At 37.6% G+C, this 23574-nt stretch overlaps 1 protein-coding gene across 5 annotated transcripts in view; it reads right to left on the bottom strand.

Annotated features, from left to right (window-relative positions):
• Positions 1-23574, bottom strand: part of LOC141919139 (RNA binding protein fox-1 homolog 1) — a 766805-nt gene that overhangs the window by 698204 nt on the left and 45027 nt on the right. The window contains exon 1 of one of the 5 annotated variants that reach the window (XM_074814136.1): positions 2145-2354. The exons of 3 other annotated variants lie outside the window; for them this stretch is intronic. In XM_074814136.1, coding sequence (XP_074670237.1) covers positions 2145-2189 — 45 coding nt within the window. In that variant the 5' untranslated portion in view covers positions 2190-2354. Of the gene's footprint in view, positions 1-2144; positions 2355-23574 lie in introns of those variants that run through there. One more of the 5 variants, XM_074814138.1, reaches the window with a different exon arrangement.

Here is a 23574-nt window from a genome sequence, read left to right as displayed (position 1 = left end):
TTGCTAAATAATAAAGTTGTTTCATCCATCTATTGTTATTTTGATTTCAAATATTTATTCATGTAGGAGTAGGTAAAAACATAAAGCTTGATCTTTCTAAAACTGTGCTTGGAAAGGGTTATAATTAATTCTACTTACACTTGCCGAGTTACCAATGTATTGGATGTGGAGATGGCACTGACTAAATATAACTTCTTGCCCACATATTAAAGGGAAGGCAATGGGAATGTGAGATATTGTATGTTTACAACATCTAAACTACCAAGAAATTTGGTGCTGCTTTAGGAAGAAAAACTCTGAAACAGATAATCAAATCTTTAACAGATATGTAGGTTTAAAGGAGGTAAAACTGATGACTGACAGAGGCTCTACACAGGCATTCACAGAGAAGCTCCCCATAAAGGATCGAAACCAAAGTCCACCTTGTTTCCATTAAATCATTCAAATATGAAAATGGTGATAACATATACCACTACTGCTCTTGCTGCAGACAAGGGAACTCTGTTTACTTAATCACAGTTTTGCTCACTTTTCAGAAGTCAACCTCAATTGCATGTTCAAAAAACAGATCAACAACGTGACTATTAAATGTGTAAGAAAAAGCTGTAATTTACGAACAGAATATCAAAACACTCAAACTCTATACATGTCCATTGCTTCATTTTAGAAATACATATGAAACCAACGTACCATACAGAAGCCAATTTTTTTTAACTATTACATAAGCAAAAATAATTGTGAACTTTGTTTAATACTTATATAAATCCCAATTACTTCTGTATCAAGACCAAATTCCTTATCACTGCAGAACTGACAAAGACTGTTTTGGACCTTACTGAATTCCTCACTATCCATCTAAATAAAATACCTGAAGTGGAATTTGATGTACGGTCCTGAAAGCAATGTGATTTTATGGTGCCTAAGCTGCTAACCAAACCCTTACTGTCTGAAATGCACAGAGCCCAGCATTCCACTACTAGACTGAGCCATGGTCTCCTACATGTGACAGCAAGTCTTTTAAAAAACATCATACTCCTATTAGAGTATGGAAGAGATTCCTCTTTTAAAAGCTAGCAAAACCCACTTTCCCTACTCCTCTCAATATTTTTTCCACTCTTTGAAGTGTGGGGTTTTTTTTAAAGAAAGAACATTGTTAAAATCATTCAAAATGTTTAAAATACTCTGCAATTATATCTGGCTGGCAACTGATATACGTTTTAAAATCCCAGTCTTTTGTACTCTATTTCTGCTTTTTAAAAATGTATCTACAAAGAAATGGAGTTAGCCAAATTTATCTGTTTGTTTCAACTGTATTTATAAAGAAAAAGTTGCTGTCATTTTATCCCATGTACTTTAACAAGTACAGTAATAAAACTTTAAAATTCTCATATAAATTTTGTTTTCTAACGTTGTGATATTATGCTGATAATATACAGGCACCCTAAAGTTAAATAAGCAACCAGTTTGTTCAGCAGTCCTGTAAATTGTCTACTAAAAGGCAGTAATTCATCTGACAAAACCATTCCTAATGAGATTCCTGCCGTATTTCATATAAATGCTAATGTATATCCCATCAAAAGAAAGTTAAACAGCTCTTTGAAGACGAAGTTCACATAAACTTCAGCCAGTCACAGAGGAAGGACAAATAATCCCCCCGCATCTTGTTTTGTGCCAGCATCCCGTGCATTCCTCTGTTCAGGCGCAGAGACAAGCCCCCGCCAGGCGCGCACACACACACACAGCCACGGCCACAAATACACGCCCGGAGAAAGAGAAGGTGAAGGCGAAGCGCAGCCCCCGGCCCCGCTGAAGTTGGCACACACACACACACACACACCCACACACACACCCCCCTTTGCTCAGCCGAGCGCCCAGCGCCCGCCTCTGCCCGCGCTCCCGCCTCCCCTCCGCCCGCGGCCCGCTCCCCGCGCAGCCCGGCGCTCCCCGCGCACACCGACCTGGCCGCCTTCACGCCGGGCAGCCCCTGAGGGCGGCTGTACAGCAGCGGCAGCCAAACCTCCCAACTTACCCCCCCGCCTCCCAGGCCGGGCGCAGGGTCGCTCTCCGCGGCCGGCGCAGGACTGGCTCCGCTCCGCTCCGCTCCCCTTCCCCCCGTCCGTTCTCCCAGCCCCGCTGTGCCTCACCTGAAGGGCATCTCCCACGCCTGCAATTAGCTGCCAAGATTTCATTGTCGGCTGCGAAGCGCGTCCTGCTCCCGCGCCGGGAGGGGCCGGGGGAGGAGCGGGGGGACCCCTGCGAGCGGCTGCCGGCTCCGCGCTGCCCGCGCCGCTCTGGGCCGGGGCCCGCGCACCTGCGGCTGCCCGCGCACCTGCGGCTGCCCGCGCCCGGGCGGCGCCAGCTACAGCGCGCGCGGAAGGCGCCCCGCGGGGCCGCGCCGCCGGCCGGGCCAGCCGCGCCCCAGGGCCGGCGCTGCCGGGGCCCCGCGCGCTGCGCCCCGCACCATCCTGCCCCCGCCCCGCGGGACCGCCCCGCTCCGCTCCCCTCCGCGCCGCCCCGCGCCGGGCCGCTGGCTCCGCCGCACGTGTCCTGCCTTGCTCCTTCAAGCATTAAATATGGAGCACATGACAGAGTAGGGCACCTTGCACAGTCCTCCGAGCCCGCACTTGACAACCTCCTCTAACTCAGGAGCACTGAAATGTCTACAGGCACAGTGTAAGCACTTCCAATTACTTACGCTATCCCTACATTATTCAAAATGTCTCTGGGACAGTATTTATGACTTTCAATATGCTGCGCTCTATGTACTGCTACAAGATGTTAAAGCCCTTCCGTGTCTTTTTTTTTTTTTTTTTCCCCCTTCCCTTGCTGTGTGTCCCTGATAGGCTTTGCATTCAATATGCATTCAATGAAGTCATTTTGGTTTATTTGTAGATAAGAGCAGTTCCACACTAGCTTAGCTAAAAACGACAGCCTCACGGGAAAGGAAGGTGGGCAGATTACATTCAATAAGCCGTTTATGGAATGTCTTAATGTATGTATTAAATATTAGATATTAAAATATTAGATGGTGCTAAAGTTTATAGGGCTTCACCATTGTGATCAATCCTATGTAAACAAAGTGGTTAACATTTTGTTATGTAAAATATTTAACCAAAACATCTAACCAAAATGGTTAACATTTTGATTAAATGATGATTAATTTCTTGTGAAATTCTGCACTTGTTTTAAAATAATTACATTGTAAACCAAGTTATTATTTTAAGACAAAAACTGGCTGGAACTGAAGCAAAACCTAAACATCTTCCATAAGAGACAGTAGCAATTAATCCATTTGTGGAGCAGAGAAAAAAAATGTGTTTGTCTCAGACATTAAAAAGTGATGTCTTTTGCTACACCAAAGCACTGCTTATACCCTACCAAACAAGTTCTTATTTCAAAGTACATCTGTTTACGCCACTGGAGTTACAAACTGTAAACAAATGACCACTTAGAGTAAACTGAAACATTCTAAGGAATATCACTCAGAGGACTTCTCCAATTCTATAAAATGTATTTTCATACCACATATATACTATTTCACAAAAATAATGAACAGTTCAGTAAAACATATTTCGATATTTATCATTATTTTGCAGTCAGAAAAGAGACTAACAAACTGATCTCTAAGAAAACAATTTCTATTAATCATTCCCTTTTCACATATACAAGCCAAAGAATTTGCACCCATTTTTAGCAGGAGAGACAAGGTTTAATTATGTTCTATGAAAACTGAAAACATACAAAATAATATTAGATTCAGAACCTGATTTCATAGGATTTTTCTTGTTTTGAAGTTTTTAATGAAGCCATGCTCACTTTATTACCTGAAGGGAAAAGAAAACTGTCTATCTGGACAGACTATGGGACAATTAAGGTATCATAATAACAACAAGGCCTAAGTGTATAATTTAAATAGTAGAATGTTGCAAGGGCTGGCCTGACCAGTGGGCTAATAGCCAAAATGAATCTCAGAAGTCACATTGGCCTAACGCGTGGCCTTGACCAAATTATTCATCTCCTCAGTTTTCCCACTTGTAAAATTAGAATAATAATACTTACAGTGCCTATCTCCTATCTCTTACTTCTCAGGAGGGCTCTGACGATTAATGGCCCTACAGTGCTCTGAAAATGAATAAACACTAAATGCTAAGCCAGAGTTAATATGTTTCAGAGCATTAAAGCACTGAAATACTAGAAATTCCAATTAAACCACCTTGTGTGTCTAAACACGGATGAACTAAAACACAGGGATTACTAAAACAGCATCTCCAATCATTCACAGTCAACAAAATACTACGGGTTGGCTGTTTTTTAAATCTGATTTTGATGTCTGCCCATTCTTAGTATTAAGCTCAGAATTACATTAAAAATGGCACCAGCAGCAATTGCCACTGCTATTTTTCAAAAACACCTTGTTCAGGGCAAGGTCACTTAGAGTTAAAGCAGTCAAAAAACATTACCATTACCTCTGGCCTGCTGTTTCTCGCCTTTGCAGTACATATGGTCATTCAGTCCGAGGACCAGCAATTCTAGCAGATGCTACATGTGGTACTCAGTGCTGTTCTTCAGAGATTGCAATTCCTTAATCAAGTAATGAAAATGAGTTCAAGGTAATTAATTATCTCATTAGCAATAAATATGGGGGGGAGGACTGTCAAAGAACATACTGCTGCAGAACAAGCTGCATCAGTCACAAAGTTGTGACAACAATTAGATTATCAATCAAAATAATAGTCCAAATTTCTATATCCAACTTAAAGAGAGAATAGTAAAGTCCCATTTCAGTCTATAGAATTAACTTGAAAAAAAACCTGTATACATTTATACATTCATTTTCACCACTCTCTAAACAATGGATAATTTTAGTCTTTGATTGTTTCTTCCACCTTACATATGAACAAGAGATAAAATTCTTTAAATGCTCTAATGGTCAAATGATGCCCTTCTTGTCCTTGAATCCTTGTACAGAGGTTTGCAGAACCTTATCAGGGATACCATCCCCTCGTTTGACAGCATGGATGCTTCTGCACCTTTGCATGGAACAGTACCCACTGGAGCAACCGTGTTAACGGAGCAACACCGAGACCAAGAGTTAACTTCCCTGTGAAGTGATCTGCGGGATAAGCAAAAGCTTGTGTGAGAAGTTACAACAGGGAAGAACAGGCCTTGCTATGGCTCAGCTACCAGAGATCCTTCTCTTGACTGTCTTACACACACGCGTACTATCATGGGGAAGACGCCTCTCTAACCTTTGTTCTTTCCACTACACTACACATTACTTAACTGAAATATTACTACCAGAGTTTCTGTAATTCCAGATTTCTACCTTTTTTGAGATTTTCAAATAAACATTTTCAAAGAATTTATGGAATAATACAGAAAAGTGTCATCACATTACATCTCGTGTCACATCAGAAGTTCTAAGTAAATTCAGCTGTTTATCTAAGCCCTTACATGCTTTTCTTCTTTAAAAAGGGAGCTTTTTTATTCTGAATTTTCCACTTTACAAAGAAAATTACCTCACAGAGAGATAGACCAAAGTAACTAATTGTAAAGTAGGTGCCTTTTAGTGAATGGTGTGGCTTGTTTGAGTTTTTTAAAACTGATTCCAAGGTATGCGTGTCATACTAGAAAGCTTCCAGCTGAAAATCTTCAGTGTGTAATCGTTTAGTCTTAATTTCTTGAACGAAGTTTCTGTGCTATGAGAACTATTAAAAAGCAACACAATCTTTGAAGGAAAATAAAGATTGGCAAAATCCAAAATTAGGATCTTGAGCTGAAGGTAATTCTGCACCTGTACAGTTTTGAAAATACTTTTTTACACTATAGTGAAACGTGGTTTAATCTTTAATGCATTTATATGTCAAACACATGGGGGCTCTCCATGCCTGACGGATTCCTGCCAAAATGATTTCTTTCTACATGCCATCTAATGATCCAGTAGTATTACAGAAGGAAAGCCTAATGAAGCACATTCAGATGGAGAAGTATCATGCGATTTATGCTAAACATGCTGCAGTTTTATTCCAAAATGGTTTATGGTTACAGTGTGCCAGTCTCAGGAAGATGACCGACGTGTTAAGAAGCACACCATCGATCAAATGTCACAATCCTAACAAGCCATTCAAAGCTCAAGGAAACCTAAATCTGAGAATTTATGATGTTACACTGATGCTAAATATAATCTTTTTGAGACAATCTAAATTATAAGGGTTTTTGAACCTAAACTATCAAAAGAAATAGAACCAGAAAACACAGGTTTTTCCTCTACCCATCAGAATTTAAAATGGTCTCCAAGGGCCAGATCCTGCAAGCATCCACAATATTGCTAACTTCACAATGAGACTAATTACAAGAGTACACAAAAATGAGTGGGTTTAGCATTAGACCATCATAAGGGACATTCAAAAGAATCAGTGATATAAAGTACTACTTGTTTTCACAAATTTTTTTTCTATATATTCAAAATGTCAGTAGTTTTTCTTTAGCCCATGGCTCACAAATAGTATCTATAAAGAATTTGTAAATGTGATTATATCCATCTGAAATGCTATTCGTAACATCAAATACAGCTAATAGAAAACATTTTCCAGTCCCAAGACCACAACTGTAAGCCACTGAGGGGTCACTAAGGCCTCCTATGAGGCACATACACTCAGCGGAGTCTGAATATGGACCTCTCACTATACTTCCTAAGTAAAGCATAGTGAGCACAATCCCATATGAGACAGGTGTGAGTCTGACATGTTGCCTGTCCATACAGGCAGCGATCTGAGGAATGAAAAAAGAATGATGGGCAAGTTACTTAGAGACTTCATGACAATATTTGGCCCAGAAAGTGGGCAAAGAAACAATCCTCCAATGCAAATCTGTGAGGCATAAGGAGATACAATTCTGTTGAGAAATTGGGTAAATGCATATCTTTTATTCTTAGTTAATGACAAATAAGCAGCTGTATTTATTTTTACACAACCTACTTACATTTACAGTTGCTCTCCTGATTGCAAAATATCCCAGTGATACTTTTGTCACTGACATCAGATGCATACTATATACTTCCTACTAAAATAATGTGAAGAGTTAAATATCTTTATAAATACAGGATGCAAAGCACTGTAGGGGTTGTTACTTGACATACTTTAAACTTACTTTTCAACATTTAATATAACACTATCACACAAATGCCACAACCTTGTATGCTATCAGGTAGAAGGAAGAGGATGGGACCACCTCCAGCTCAGTTACTGTGGGCCTTCTCTCCTTTAAAGTCATGTTGGCACAGAGAATGTCACAGCTTGTGGATGCAAGCAACCACTTGCTCCTGCTCATCTGTGGCACAACACAGTTGACTAATTAATTTTTTAAAGTATTCGAGATGTGACACTTTATATATGGGATTGAATACAGATTAGCATTATAATAATCACAAAGCTTTTGTAGCCTCAAATTTGTCTTCTTTCAACAAAGTTTCCTTTAATGTGCAAATGAACGATGCCACTACATATCTTGAAATAAACAGGCTCATTATGGTCATGACTAGTCATATATGCAGGCATTCAGAATTGTATTAATACCATACAGTAAGTTGTCAGATAAAGACAGGCTAAATAAAAGATACACAACCAACTGCCTGCTATCGTATCCAGGTGCCTTCGTATCAGTGGCATCCCAAAGTGGCGTTATGAAAATCTCCCTCCTGTCAAATGTTTATACATTGAAGAGATCTTCAGAACCTGCGAGGGCTCTCTTGGCCCAGTCCTAAAGACAGAACGGGTTTGCCAGACCGAGTAAAAAGAGAGTGAAGGGAGCATGAAATCATCTCAAAAATTCAAAACCAGCAAAAGCTGAGAAGTAGGTCAGGTGGAGAGATTGCCCACACCACAAAAGGCAATGATAACACAGGGAGACAGACAAGTGAGCTGGCTGAAGTGTTCAAAATCCTTAAAATAATCGTTAGGTCAAGGGAAACATACTAATTAATTGATTTTTATTTTTAAAAAATTTAATTTTTTACTTTGCATTCTTTGCAATTTTGGAGATTAACTAAATCAGTGTGTCTGGAGTCATTTCATATGTCACAGGCCACACCACCCAAAGCAAAAGGACCAGCATGTGCTGTAGCAAAAGGGCTGTTCCTAGTCACTGTTGGTAAACAAGCAGATTCCTAATAGGAACCTCAGTGCCACGGCAGTTAAATTACATGGTTTCCTCTGTAGGGAGATGAAAAAAATACCACAAAAATAGATGGTCCTTCAGAAGGATTTACGGGGACCAACGTTAAGTTTGTCATCCATCAGGGAATGTATACAGGGTATTTTATATCAACATCTATATATAATGTTTCCAAGAATAATTAGTGTATGATATTTTTAAAAACAAATTTCACACATTTTTCTGACAAACTGTTGTGGACTTCTGGTGTTATTTTAGCAGTTTCAATTGGATTTGGTACGGTTGGAAATGTAAGGGGAAATCTGCAGTAATCAGGATGTGACACTCATTAACACTTTCACAAAATACCCACTGGATTTGCATAAAGTCTGCAAAGATACATTGGTGAATCTTTAATATAAGATTTCCCTTGGTTTTACTCCACATTCAGCTCCATTTGCCCTCTCTCTCTCCTCTTCCCCCCCCCTCCAGTGAGAACTGCCGTAAACAGTTCATAATAAAGTATAATTTAATGTACTGAATAACTAAAATATACATATAATTACCCAAAAGAATATACAATTACATATATAATCTTGCAAATTGCAAATATATTCCAAGAAATTACTCTGAAAGGGAGATAAATACTAATTGGATACAATGGCACTCCAAGTCACCTAATAAATCCAGAGATTTCCAAATAAGCTTTTTTATGACCTGTGTACAAAAAACATCCATGGCACAGCTTCAGACAGCACAGTTTTTACATGTAAAATATCATGAAAAGATTTCGGAAAATGGATAAACCCCTGAGGTGGCAAAATACTTCTGGTTGTGATAAACACAAAACTTTAAAGTAAAAATTAAGCCACTATTAAGGGAGACATTTCTTGCTACTGCCAATATCATACAAAGTGGCAAGAAATAAAAAAAAAATCTGGGTCATTTAAGTCTTATTTCAGAAGAAGTAAAAGCTTCTCAGGAGTTAATATTGCCTATGTATTTTTAGCTGAACTGTATAGTACCTATTTGACTACATCAACATATGCCATTACAGCAGACAACGCAATATATAATGAAAAGTTCACAATGAAAAAAAATTGTGATGTTTTTCTGTTTTGAATTATTTAAAAAATAACTTATCAGATTTTTAAATTCTCATTGAAGTTCAATATTCTGCTGATAAAAATGCTTTTTTTTTGGTTAGCTTTGATTTTAAAATAGAATTCTTGTACAAGAATGATCATTATGCGGAGTTCAGCATTAATAGGGTACATTTCATTTTAAACAGATTTAGTATGAGATTCAGAATAAAATTTTTAAGTAGAATTCAATTCTTTTCCCTATCACAAATTCCTGTAAATACACATAAATAACATTTCATTTCTCATATGCTATACTCAAACCCAAACATCTGTGTATAGGATAAGCTTTGAAATAATTTGACCAATGTATATGTAACTGAACAGCTGTACCAGACAATATTTTATTTCACTTGCTTGCATTTTGAGCAAATTTATTGACTGAGCGTCTTACTTCATTGCTCATACTCAACAGATCATTATCTCTCTCTGATATTCCATAGGCACATGAAAGGATTTTCTAAAGGAAAATACAGCCTGAATGAGGGCCAGGATGCATTGATGTATTTTTACATCTGGTTAAACTCTCGGGCTCAGATCATCTTTATGTCTTGTTCATTACTGACTAGTGGAAGTATGCCAGGAAGAAAAATACATAAACGGGGTTTTATCGGTTTTGTGGATTCTTTTTAAAGATACATTAGAACATCAGGATTTGGGGAATTTGGGTTTTCCTGCTGAACAACTGTAAATTGCACTGTCACCTGAAGCATAGATACTCATAATTTTAGACGTTTTTGAAGTTTCCTTTCAGACCACTTTTTATTTGGGCTTTCATTAAAAAAAACAAACAAACAAAACACAAGCTTGATGTATTTTTTTCTCTGTAAGTAAAACAAAACTTTTTGTTTTGTTTAGTAAGCAGAATTCTCATTCCAATGCTTTAATACTTCCAAAGCTGAACACAAACCAACAGTAGATCTTGGTAAGTAAAAACTCAAAAAATTTTCTCTAACTCAGCTTTACTCATTTTTAAGCCTTACTCATCACAATACTATTTGTACCCTTATAAAAAACCACAACATGCTTGAGATAATTTCAATACTCATGACAGCAACCACATACTCTGTGCCATTCCTCAAGTAATTTGCTTTGAAGAATTCAGAAGTGGACTGTTAATGACAGCACTCTGATATTTACTGGTTGCAAGACTGAAAACGTTCAGCCCAAAACTGTAGGGCAAGAAAAATATTAATCAAAAAAACATTATAGGCTTTCACAGTGTACTAAATATCCTGACGTACTTACACGTGAACTTACTGACCTTGTGACTGAAGTGATGGTTATTATCGGTCAACCACTGTGAAAATAGTCTGTTAGAAAATAAAAAGTCTTTACTTTTATTTCACTAATTCAGATGGCATAATCATGACTCTTCTGAGCACATGATTTCTCAAAACTGTCATATATTGTTCACTAGAGGCAATGAAAACAAGTTCATCACATATTTCACTTCTCCTCATTTCTCTGTCTCAATAGCATGAACCTTAGATCAAAACATATGTGTGCTACATTGTCCCTCGAAAGAAAGCAGCGTAAAGCTTACATGAACAGCCCTTTTCTGCCTTGCACTAGGCAAGAGATGGCAGGCTGCCAACTGGGTGAAAAATAAATTTCAAAATGGAAAACCAGGAAGAGGACATTGTGTATTCTGGTGCTTCCTCACTCCCTGCGTCTGGATATACTAGACATTTTTGGTGGGCCAAGGGGACAGAGTGCCCACTGCTTCGCACGCTCCGTACTGCAACTCAGTAATAAATCCAGTATGGATAAAATACACTTCTATGACTATATGGTGATTTTCTGGCACACATCTCTTGTGTCTGTGGCAATTGCGTCTGCAGCATTGAAGAAAGTGTCAATAGACAAAACTTTGAAATTGGGTGCCAGAAATTTGGCCCTAAGGAATGTGAATCAGTATGAATTTCTTAAAATGCAGACAATATGGGAAAACAGACCAAATATTTTGAGGATGACAGAATCTCCTGGATACAAAGCTGGCTCATAAGGAATGCGACTGGGCAGATACATGTTGGCAGGTAGATTGAGCACGGTGCTCAGTGCAGTCAGCTGCCAGGATCCTCTTAGGACTAACACTCAGTTCAGGCAGAGGTCTATCCACATGCAAGAAATGTTAACTCCGATTTCTTGGGTATAAATTTGGACATCAAGGCTATGAATCCTTCCTGCACAATCAGTGGCAGAAAATGAAAGAACTTATTACTTGTACAGTGACAGCTCTTTAACCTGGCAATGGAATAAAGATACCAGTCCACAAGTGAGGAGCATATATAGCTTATACACATTATTTACGTAGCTAATAAAAAGGTGGCTGGGGTCAAATAGAGCCATATGCTCCACTTCCCTGTGTCTAACATAATCAGTACCAGTCACTAGAGAACAGTAAAGCCTGTGGAAATACAGAGAACAAGCACAGACTCTGAACTACCCAGCATATGAAACAGTGTTTCCCAGAGCCAGACTCTGGCTGTTTCTGCTCAATCTAGCACATGGAGCTAACGATGTCACTAAAGGAAAGACATTCTTCCAAACGAGGACACTGGATTACACTTTCATCACGGTATTATGCTCATGCCCCTGCTCCAGACACCAACTTCTACCAAAAATGCTTTTCCAGAGAGAGCAGACTTCTTTTTAAAACCATGTGAATAGTCAGCAATATTATTTCATTCTACTATTTTTCCCCTCGTGATTTTACAGTCGTTGTTCCTACCACATGCCCCCAGCTTCTAGCATGTTCTGAGGTTCAGATCAGTTGACGCCCTTTGCTCTCCTCACTTTTCTTCAAGAAAACCCTCAATCCCACCATTCAGAAGATAACAGTGGTTTTATAGCATTTTAGTTTAAGTACTAATTTTACCTGCAAAACCAAATGGCATTCGCACTTTGAACAGAGAAGGAAAATAGTGAGAATTCAGACGACGAGTCAGGACAACATATTCCACATTGACTAAAGCTGAATAAAATTAATTTGTGGATATAAAATTTTGAATGAAAATTACAGGAATAATAAAACTGCGAGTCAACTTTATAACATGTTGTAATAAAATATTACTCAAAGGTTAAGTATGTTGTATCTCACTCTAGTGGAAAGTTAGAAAGAAAGAACAAAGAGATCTAGGAAATTACCCTTATATATATAAAAATATATTTATATGTGAATGATATTTTTATATTTACGTATAAAATCACAGAAAGGTTGCCAAACTAATAAATTTGCTGGGGAACGTCAAAGAAATACCCTGTACCATTATTCATTCCATCAGTTCCGTATGACTTGTGCTGCTGCCCTGGGAAGCTGGTGTCCAGCAGCAGGACATCCCGGTCGTTTCCTTACCTGTCCCGACAGGCATGGAGGGCTGTATTCCTGAACGCAAGTGGATGCAGGACTGCTTGTTTAGCACAGTGTTGAAGATCCTGTATTCTGTCGCTGCTAACAATTCAGGTCAGAAAACTAACAAATTTCTCACCATAAATTCAAACATTATGATGTGTTGCTACCCTTATTTGCAAAGTCTGACTGAACTAGAGCCTGTAGCAGAAGAAACCAGATGTTTCTACTGAATTTAAAAAGGTCACTCCCTGCAATCATTTTCTCTGCCTTTCCATGTAAGAACTAAGACTTTTATTTATCTGAGCCAGTATCAATTAGTCAAGGAGATAGAAAAGATAGTAAAGATAGAATGTTAGGGCTTCAGTAAATAAGATTCATTTGGAGGTAACTTGATTTGAGAAGTGAAAATGTGGCAAGTGGGGGGAATTGCTAATATTTTAGGTGTGAACTTTCTAATGGCCAAGCACTAAAACTCCAGACAGCCTAAAGGAGCAAGCACAAAAGGTGCAGCCCTAAGGAAATGGGGTGAGGACAGATGTTGAGAGAACCAAGCAGTAAGGAAAGCAGTTTCATAGAAGTCTATTGCTAGGCTTGAGTTAATGTTGCAGCAAGAACAAACTGGGCAGAAAGAGATGGAGGGGAAAGGAAAGCCATTACCATTCTGTGTACTGCATTACACAGTTCAAATTACTCCTCTCTCCCCTGAACATCTGCTGCACTGAATAAACATTACATATATGTTTATATACACACACATATTTAATATCCTCAATAGACAAGCATACAGCACATCCTGATCACGATGAGATTTGTTTGAATTACAATGCCAAAAACAATGGCCAATAATATCTTCTACAGAAGTTATCTAGACCAGTTGTTTAAAAACAGGTTGAAAGGCTCTGACTACCAATGCTTTGACAATAAGGTGGCATCATTTTTTAATAAAATGGGAAAAGTGAGACTTAATTTACAGAAGACAATTTCCTGTATTCTTGGGAGTCATCACACATCATTAAGCCTTTCTGTATTACGTTAAGAACTGTGGGGTTTGGATGATTTCACTAATTAAACCTGAAATCAGAGTAGAATGATTTTTGGAACACTACACCACTTAAAGACTCATCTGTTTTTATTAACATACACAGCTAGAGAAGAGAGTTGACCATCACATCAACTCTGCTCTGGTAGTTTTATTATTGCTGTTCTAACACACAGTAACTTCAGCTGCTCTTCATGACACAAATGTCTTCCTCATACAAGTATCACACCTACTATGCAGATTTCTCAACATATCCCTTTTCAAGATTTTTTAGATGGCTGCTCCATCTGCATCCTTAGAAGACTTACCAATATTTCAGGAGAACAGCATCTTCCATATTTGTGTTTGTTTACATTTTTTATAACTACACATCACCCCAAGCAAATAAACTGTATGAGCATTGTTTCCTGACCTGTAAAGCTATGGAGTATTTATTGAAATCATAGAATTAATACTGCTATTATGAAAGCATGAAACAAAAAGGGTAAAATGACAACTCATCATTACCTCAAAATCTGGTATGAAACCTGAAACTAAATTAAATATCATCTAAATGGCAAATTCAAGGAAAAGAAAAATAACACCAAAGGCAAAACTAGATTCTCTGTCCTACTTCCTATTCTATTTTTTTTGTGTGTGTATTTACAGAACAGAAGGACTGAAAAAAAGGTATCTGAACAGTTGTAACTGAATCACCTGGAACAATAACTGGCTGGCATGTGTATGTGAGGAAACTTCTTTCCATCAAAGACCTGAAAAGGTAGAGCTTTCTAAATCTACTTCAAATCTAGAATCTGAGAGCTGTGAGAATACAGCAAAATTTCATTCTCTTGATGAATCATATACCATATACTGATCAAGACCAATACAATTACACAAAATGGAATAATTTTTACCATATGCGAGGAGATATGAAACTATTTGCATGGGCTCAACCCAATAACAACTGAACTACTATCCATCCATTTGAGGGCAAAGACAGAAATGTAGATGGCTATATTTCTGCAGCATCAACTGAAAGCAGAATTTAGGAATTCTGTTAAAACATTCATTGAAACAAGAGGAAAAGTTTTCACAGCTTTTCAGTTGAGAACTTCACAACAGAAGGTGAGATGCCAGCTATAATAAAGAATGAAACCAACTGGTTTGTCTTGCAAAATGGGACAGGATGTTGTTTTGTTGAAATGTGCTGCTCCTATTATCTGGCCATTAGAAAAATGATTCACCACTCTAGGCATCTTCATACACAGTTCTTCTGGACCCACAACAAAGAACCTAATCTACTAGGTAGCAATACCAGAACACTGGAAATGAAGTTTTCCCAGGAAAGACGTTTTCACTTGTGCCAATTCTAGTATATAAATCTTCAAATAATAAGAAGCTCAATAAATTTAATGCAGCTGGAATTCACTCAAATAAGCACAAATGACATGCCTTCAATACAGAATGACTGTCAGGCCAAGAAAAGGAGAGAACAATTGGAATTATAGCGTAAATTGCCACTGAACTATCAGGGAAGTCTGCATGATACCACCGGTGACAGTTGAGCTGGCAAGAAGAGTTAGAAAATAATTGCTTAAAGACTGAAGAACACAGACCAGAGTACAAAGATTTGAATAGACTAAAAGAAATAAGAATGGAGACACAAAGGCCAAATACAGGTTCACTTCCTAATCAAAAAGAGAATGATAGTACAAAAAGTACAATCACAATGGTCAGACTACCTGGCAAACACTGTTCACTGTGATTGAATAGAGTGAAAAAATAATAACCATCATGGCTGAGTTTTCACTGAGAGTAAGGCTAGAAATGCCAGTGAAATGATTATTGTGCCAATCTCTACAGCTCATCAGAAGTGTTCACACTTCTAGGATAGCAGAAAGCAGAGAACAGAGGCAAGATTATCAATTCCAATCAGAGAATCCCATTCAGTGATTGACAGAAGCAGAAATACTATCACAATAACTCATTTTGGAAAAGAAACTGATTAAATCATGAATATTTAAAGATGCATTGCATATAAATTTATATTTCACTCACCTCTTCAGAACCTTATATTGCACCTAGCATGACTTTCTTTGGACAACAGAAGCAAATACAGTAATTCCAAAGCATCTTACTAAATTAATCACGGGTTTTCACTAAAAAGAAAACTAATAAAAGCAAACTTTTGGGTTATGTTCGCCAAGATGAGGTAAGTATATTATAAAATCTGCTTTTTAACAGCTCAGAGAAAAAGAGACTGCCTTAGAACCAGGGAGGGAGGAGGCATCTAATAGCAGACATCTCTCATGATCTGAGACAGGCTGAGGACAAAATCCTCTTGCTGCCTATAACCACTGAAAATGAGAGTCTTCAGAAAAAGCTACTGCAGAATGTGGACTCTCCCTAAATATGGCAAAAATGAAATGTGTACCAAAATCTGTGAGCTGTTACATATAGAGTCCTACACTTCAGCAGAGCCCTTCTACTGGTGAAGGTCTTTCTTTTCTTACTGTAGATCTTTCAGTTAAGGGAAATAGAAATTTATAACTGTTGTTGATACTAATTTCTTATTCACTTATAACTAAATTATCCACTAGAGAGCATAGCAACATTTTCAAACACATTCTGCTTATGTCTGCAAGTCCTAAACAAGGTCTTTGAGGCACTCAAAGCCACTCTTCTATACGAGAAATATGCTAAACAATCTGCTATGCAAAACTGAGATAAGAAATGTACTTAATACAATGCTTTAAGGAAAAAGGTCAACAGACGACAAACTTTCAATGAACAAATTTCAACAGTTTACAGCCTGGTATGCAGTTCTCAGACATTCTTGATGAAAAAACTTCTTTTGCATTACATAACTTTGCATGTGTATATTTATAGCAAAATATGACAAAAGAGAAAATACATTCTTCATTCCTACAGAAGGAAAGCATAGCACTGCTTATCAGTATGCTGGGCAAGAGCTGTTTTTCTTCCTGTTCTGCAATATATTGTGATGATGTCATGACATTTTTACTTCCCATTAAAGAAAACCTTTTAGCATTTATTGTTTCACATTGTGATGGGCATCCTGTAAAATTCATCTTTGATTTAAAAAGACAAATAAACCAATTCTTTTGTTTTGCTTTATTTTTCAGATGCTCAGAATAAGAAGAGTATAACGCACATAAAGTACTTTGGAATCTCTCCTTTAAAATGCTTGTTTAAAACTGCTATATTCCCACAGGCCTTCATCAATACATTGATAAAATAGTCCACAGCATCCACAAATTTGAATAGCGTATCTGAGTGTCACAGGTAGACAAATTAACTCTGGCTCAGATCTTTACTAAATATGTTTTTCTTCTTTTTCTAATAGCATAGGGCATCTTGTATTATCAGAAAAACATAGAACTTGGCATATCTAGTCGAAGCTATGCTATCTCTAAGTCAGAAGTGGCTAGCTTCAGACGCTGAACAAAAGTCAGTGAAATTCTTTAAGTCTGAAATAAGCCACATGTAAGAGAAGTTTTGTTCTCAACATTATCAGTTATTGTTTTATAAACTGGAGAAGATGGGTTTTTTAGAAACTTCTCATTTGTCTTAGCATCACAATGAAAATAAAATGAAATTAGAAAGCTGACACCTACTACAGAATGAAAAGAGCAAGTGCTAGGAAAACATTTACTATCCATGGGAATTGTGAGAAGCACAGTCAGCTGTGAGGATGGCAAATCACTTCACAACCATAACTGCAAACAAAGAGGAATGAATAACAAGGTGGAGAAAATCCAAGTTCAGCAAAAAGGTACGAATACATAGCACGACAAAGTTGCTTCATAAGTATAAAAGCTGGTATAGATTTCCAGATCTCAAATTAACATGGCATTAAAATATCATAGAATACAAATTACTTAAGTGCCAAATGGCATATAAGCATCAGTGTCACTTCTTTAGGTTTTATTTTTCAACACTAGGTATTATAATCTAACACATGTCTGATTTTAAGCAGTTTTAATGACAATATTCACATACATTAGAATCATACTCAAGTACTATATTGAATCAAAACTTTAAATGAAAAAGTCTTCTATGTAGATGGCATGATGTTTCAGAGTTCAGCTAGTCTGGTAAAAGTGATCACTGTGCTAATTTATTCATAAACTCACATATACCACAATCTAGTTTTAATTTTCTGAAGCCTTCTCAGTTTAAAATCACCATCACTGCAGTTTTCATTTTAGGTATTAGTATATGCTTATAGAGTTGGAAAAAAAACCCACAGAGAAGTAAAAGCAAGAAACATGAATTACGAGGTTTTATCAGTATAATCTACCATTATGAATAACTCATGATAAAGTAGGTTAACCAATTTACCAAATCCTCCTCTGCATTGAGAAATATCTTTTTTTATTGATAGACTTGACTTCCTTTTTCTGCCTTTCAAAACTCACTAATGGAATGTCCTTAGTCAGAGAGGGAGTGTGTAGGGGTGGTATCTAAAATGGCTTGCTTAGTAACACACTGCAAAGTCAGTCTAGAAAATAGCAGCAGCAGTCAGACCCTACTTTGAGAGTAGGTTTGCGATGCAGGCAGAATCTGTGTCTGCTTCATCGAAAAAGTTGAGCTTTCCGATCTCTGATCACTGGGTAAAACAGTTATTTGCAGCATAAAGTGTCCAGGTCTCAGGAGCAAAGCTTCTTTGAAGGGGGGAAAAATTTACCAGCTGGAGATCAAGTGCTGACCCGTGGTTATTAGAGCTGCAGCTCGTTCACCTGTGTGGTTTTCGTAACTGTTTTGGCTCTGCAAGAGTTGATGAGCAGAGTTTAACATCCTGCTGGGAAAATAATAGGTTCTATATCCATGTGTGGATTGTTTTAATTCATCTAGGGAAGAAAACCTTCTGTAGGTGCAAAGGCTTACACAAAATATATACTTTTAATAAAGCATTTTGGGGCAGAATGATACTGACTTTCCATCTCAGTTAAAGATAGGCTCATGCTGGAAAAATTTGTTCTTATGGGAAGAAAGTTGAAGCTGATGGGCCTAGGGTTTATGTGTATAGTGTATTGGACACTTCTAAATAGTTTTATATATATATATTTTCAAGGCATGAAAAAAACCACATAATAAGATGTTGTTGCAGAATAAGCTCCTTGCTCAAAAAAAAAAAGCCATTAAAAACATAAAATATGTATTCAGGTAGCATTATTGTCTTTACTTCTATGTCTCATATACATAGAATATACGGATAAAAATTTAAAATTTTCTTCTGCCAGTTGTAAACATTTTAATTACTATTTTTTAAAAATCAGATTAATGATTCAATGCCATCAGCAAATGAGTCACGTGATGTGTCAGCTAGCAGGTTTGGGGTTTGCTTTTTTTTTTTGAAGTAGAGGTTTATCTTTAATTATTCTTGAAACAAGGCGAGGTTCAATGTCCCCAACACTGGTAATTTAATGTAATAAATAAAGTTCTATATTTTCAATGGCCACCTGCTTAGATTTTATCTACTTTTTTTTTCTAGTCAAAGTCTCACTAAGATCAAAATGTCCATGAATGTTAGAATAGACAGTTCACTACAAGCTGAAGTTCAGTCCTAGCAAGCAGATAGTATAACTAATTAGCTGTTAAGGAATCACATGTTATGTTGCTGGAAAAGAAAAAAACAAAAGTGGATCTATCTTTTTAAAAGATGTTTTGCTCTTCTTTAAATTACTGATTTTAAATTTGCCATAAGTCACTCAAAAGACCATAATTTTTAGACAGCCTTACCACAACAAAAATTAAAGTAAATGTGGATTAAAGCAGGAATTTTATTATTCAGCAAAATTCTGTGCCTCTGGATCCTAATAAGGATTGGTTCAACTATATCACACCGAAACAAGACCTCACACAAGGATGGGAAGAAACTCAATTTATGCAAATTAAGATAAGAAGACACTACCTGGATGGTTAGAAACAGGACCCAGTCCCATGTATTTGTGTGAGGTGCTGTTACAGGACAGAGCTCTGCAGTGCTGCGGGATGCTGCCCTGCAGGCACCCACGCTCCAGGACACTCAGGGATGCTAACATGGGGTGGAGAATTAATCAGGCTGCATCTGCACAAAAGCACGGTCAGGCTGGCTCTTCTGCGCTGGCAGGACTGCTCTACGTCTGGCACAGCGCCTAAAAGGCACAGTAAAGAGCCTTAATTAAGCAAGTAAAAAGGTACATTTCTAATACCATGGAGAGGTGGTATTTTGAGCTCATCAGTGTAGGCTCAAAAACCAGAAGATGGATAAAAAGATGTACCTTTTTATGGCCTGCCAGGTCACTTGTACATTTGAAGCTAGCAGTGCTGAAAAAGAGGCTACACATGCAGATCTGTTCAAAATAAAATACCTGAGACTTATAAACCAAGGCCTATGTATATTGTGAGGCTTGAGGTCCCTCTACAGAACATGATGCTGGTTGGATTCGGTACCAAAGCTGAGCATACCACAGAGCTTTAGTCATAAAGAAACATTTTTAAATATGCAGCTCTGAAGTAAAAATTATTATTTATTATTTAACAACTGTGTATAGTAAGGATCAGTAGCAGAGCGGAAGCCTATTTCTGACGCAAAATCTGAACAGTTGACAGATAACTGTTTTACATAAGGTTCATGGCTCTGTGCCACCTGGCTGCTCTGCAAGGGGGAGAGAGCCTCCCTTGTCAAACACAATAAAGCAAATCAGTGTACTATCAATAGGATGTAAAATGACTCTAGTTCTGAAATTCGGTCCTGAGAATCCCAAGAGCTATAATTTATCAAACAATAACTTCTTGGAATCTTGGAATAACAAAGAAGCTATCTTAACATAATCACATATTTTTAATAAGAAAGCTCATCAATACACAAAAATTTTATGAAGAATTATTTTTAAATGAGCCCCCTTTGCAAGCTCCAGATTGTCCATCTCGTTTTTTGGAATGGAAACAGAAGTCTCATTTCTCTGAAGAATCTAGAGATATTTTTTAACCTAAGCTTTCCACAAATACTACTTTTGTGTAAATTGAGAAAAGCATATGCACAGTATCATTTAGCAACATTAACAGAATTATATTTACACTGATGACACAAAAATAAAATATACATAGCACTAAGGCACACTTTTTTTATTCTTCTGTCTAGGCACCCAATAAAGTGGTTCTTTGCATATATTTCATATAAAGCTTGACACAAAATTTAGGCAACCTTAGATCTACTTATATTTCACAGTTTAAATGTCTGTAATGAAGAACGTGTGAAGAACTGAACTCTACATGCTTCAAAATCATACCAGCAATGTTCAAAGCCACAAAACATAGCGTAAAAGCAATAGGATAACCTAGCCAGCCCATATAAGCAGTCATATAGACCAAGACACGTAGTCTATTTATTATAATAGTAAGACAGTATTTTGCAAAACAGAATTGAGAATCATACACTAGAAAACTGTTATTTTACTACTGCTGTTTAAACTATTGCCTAATACAGTGTTTCAACAGGCAGTACAAAAACCTAACCTTGTCACCATTTGTTGCCTTCCTTCAAACTGCTGAGAGGGGAGGTGGGAAAGGAAGGAGGAAAAAAAAAAATAGGGGAAAAAGGAAGAGACATGTATCTTGTGGATAAAAGCACCTAATCCCAGTTTAGCTCTGGTACAATAACTCTTCTCAAAGAGCAACGTAAGGGGAAGTAATTTCATAGCTAGGTCTTACTAGGTGACTAAATATATGGATTCCATTAACTGAACACAGAGCTATGGAGTGCATTAATTTGTACTGGCACTCCAGTGTTTGGCAGGGGTGATGCTGGTATTTCTTAAGCAAACGGCCCATCAACTGAACAGCACACTAGGGAGTATCAGTTTCCTTGGATTATTATGAGAAGCTAATGGAATGCTGATAATGTTTATTGGGCCAGTTAGTGGTGTATGCAAAGTTACCTGAAGTGTGCTTAGGGACAGGAAAATATCGTTACTGATGTTTTGAGTTGAAATCCTATTATCAAATGCCACAAATAGGACAGGGGACCTGTGGTGTGTTGAGTTCATCACTTGAAGCTGTCATTGTCCTATATTACCTTTTCTTGGATGTGGTCCAGAATGGGGAGCAGAAGGAAGGCAAGGATGTGGCACACCTGCAACTCAGCAGTTGCCACAGTGGCCCTACAGAGCCAGACGCAAAGCCACAGGCACGTTCAGCCCATGGCTCAGTGAGCTGCAAGGGAATCCAGCTGATTTGCAGGCCACTGTGACAGGGCTGACAAATGCATGAGAGTCACGTGGCATCCGTGCTCCTGGCAGCTATGGAACTGGTCCCAAATCTTTGTGAAGCTTTCTGCCTTTGTGAACCTCCTTCTTACTCCCCCGTGCTTTTAAAAAATCCAAAGGAACATAGTAAAATATTATACCTATGTCACTTCACTCTTATGACCTAACCTTGTTTTCTTCTGTACCTTTTTTTCCTTAATATCGCACTTTTCCTGAAAGGTTCACCAATTAATTTGTACTGCTAATGACTGTCAGACAAAAATTCTGGAAAGAGACAGTAACAGAATACTGGATTTTTTCTTTGTTTGCCCAACAGTACTGCTTGTGAATGTGCCATGTTTAAGACCATTGAATCAAGGTAGTTTATATTACTAAAGTAATTCAATGTTGACAGACAATAAAAAAATAATTGTGCCTGTGTTTTGCAGCAATAAGAATCTACGTATCTTCTTCACACTGCTTCGAAAGGGTGCAATTCTTACTTGGGTACAACAAATGAGATACCAGCTCATCAGCTTTAGTAAAGGTTGAAAAACTGGTCCCTGGCCATGAAAATACATCATTTTAAGAGCTTAATTTATTTTCTTTATTCAGTGTTATTAGTTTTTGGTGCTCTTCTGCAGCATATCAAGCCTCTACAAACCACAGTATCACTATGGCTAATCTATAATAACGTAAGTATCTGGAGTTCATTCTATCTTTTGCATGAAGTCATGAAACTCAATTACTAAGTGAGAAAAAAATTGAAAAGCCAAAACAATGATGCTGGTGTCAGGGTGTCACTGGAGCTGCCACAGTTATTGCTGTGTGAAGCTGATGCACTTTAGAAATTTAGAACATTCAAAGCAGCCCATTACCAGCCCACACACAGCCACACAGGACCAGTGCGTGTCATTTACAGGGACTTTATCAAGGTAAGAGGCCCCAAGTTTGACCCGTCTTTCTCCTGCCAGGTTATTTTTGCTCTTAAATAACGTTGTTGATGTAATTCAAATATGCACACATTGAGTTTTTTTCCGTCTCAGAATAAGCACTCTTCTGTACTGGTTTTTAAAAGAAATCATTAGAGAGAAAAAAAAAAAAAAGGCAACACATGCATATAATAGAGAAATAAACTGCAGAAAGAAACAGGTTTTAGTATTTAATGGCATGAATAATGATTTAAAAATTATGTTTAAATTATATTGAAGGTCACAGAAAAAGCTTCAAAGAAATATAGTTAAACAGACATTAAAAGGAAGATTTAAATAGGTGATCTTTTAGTATTCTAGCAAAAACAGCCTGTCTTTCACCCTTTATTTAAATTAAAATACCACTCAGTGACTGACCTTTTTAACATGGCCTGAGGGAGCAGGGTATGATCTTGTTAGAAAAGAAGTGATATTAAAAGAGCAATACTATTAAAAAGCAGAAGAAGATGGAACCCACAGATTAAAATCTGTTTGCTTAGGGAGATTAACTTCTATGAAAAGGCTGTCCTTACCGTTACAAGCAGAGAAACTACTACTGTTACCTTTTTGTTAACTAGTTTATGGAGTGTATTAATAAAGACTGCTCACAGAGTCCTTAAAAACAAACAATCAAAACAGAAAAGCCGAATCACAGCTTTTCTGAGATTTCAGTAAAAGTGTC

Source organism: Strix aluco, unplaced genomic scaffold, assembly GCF_031877795.1.
Source record: "Strix aluco isolate bStrAlu1 unplaced genomic scaffold, bStrAlu1.hap1 H_1, whole genome shotgun sequence".
Classification (NCBI taxonomy): domain Eukaryota; kingdom Metazoa; phylum Chordata; class Aves; order Strigiformes; family Strigidae; genus Strix; species Strix aluco.
Note: the sequence above shows the minus strand (reverse complement) of the source record. Positions and strands in the feature narration are given on the sequence as shown.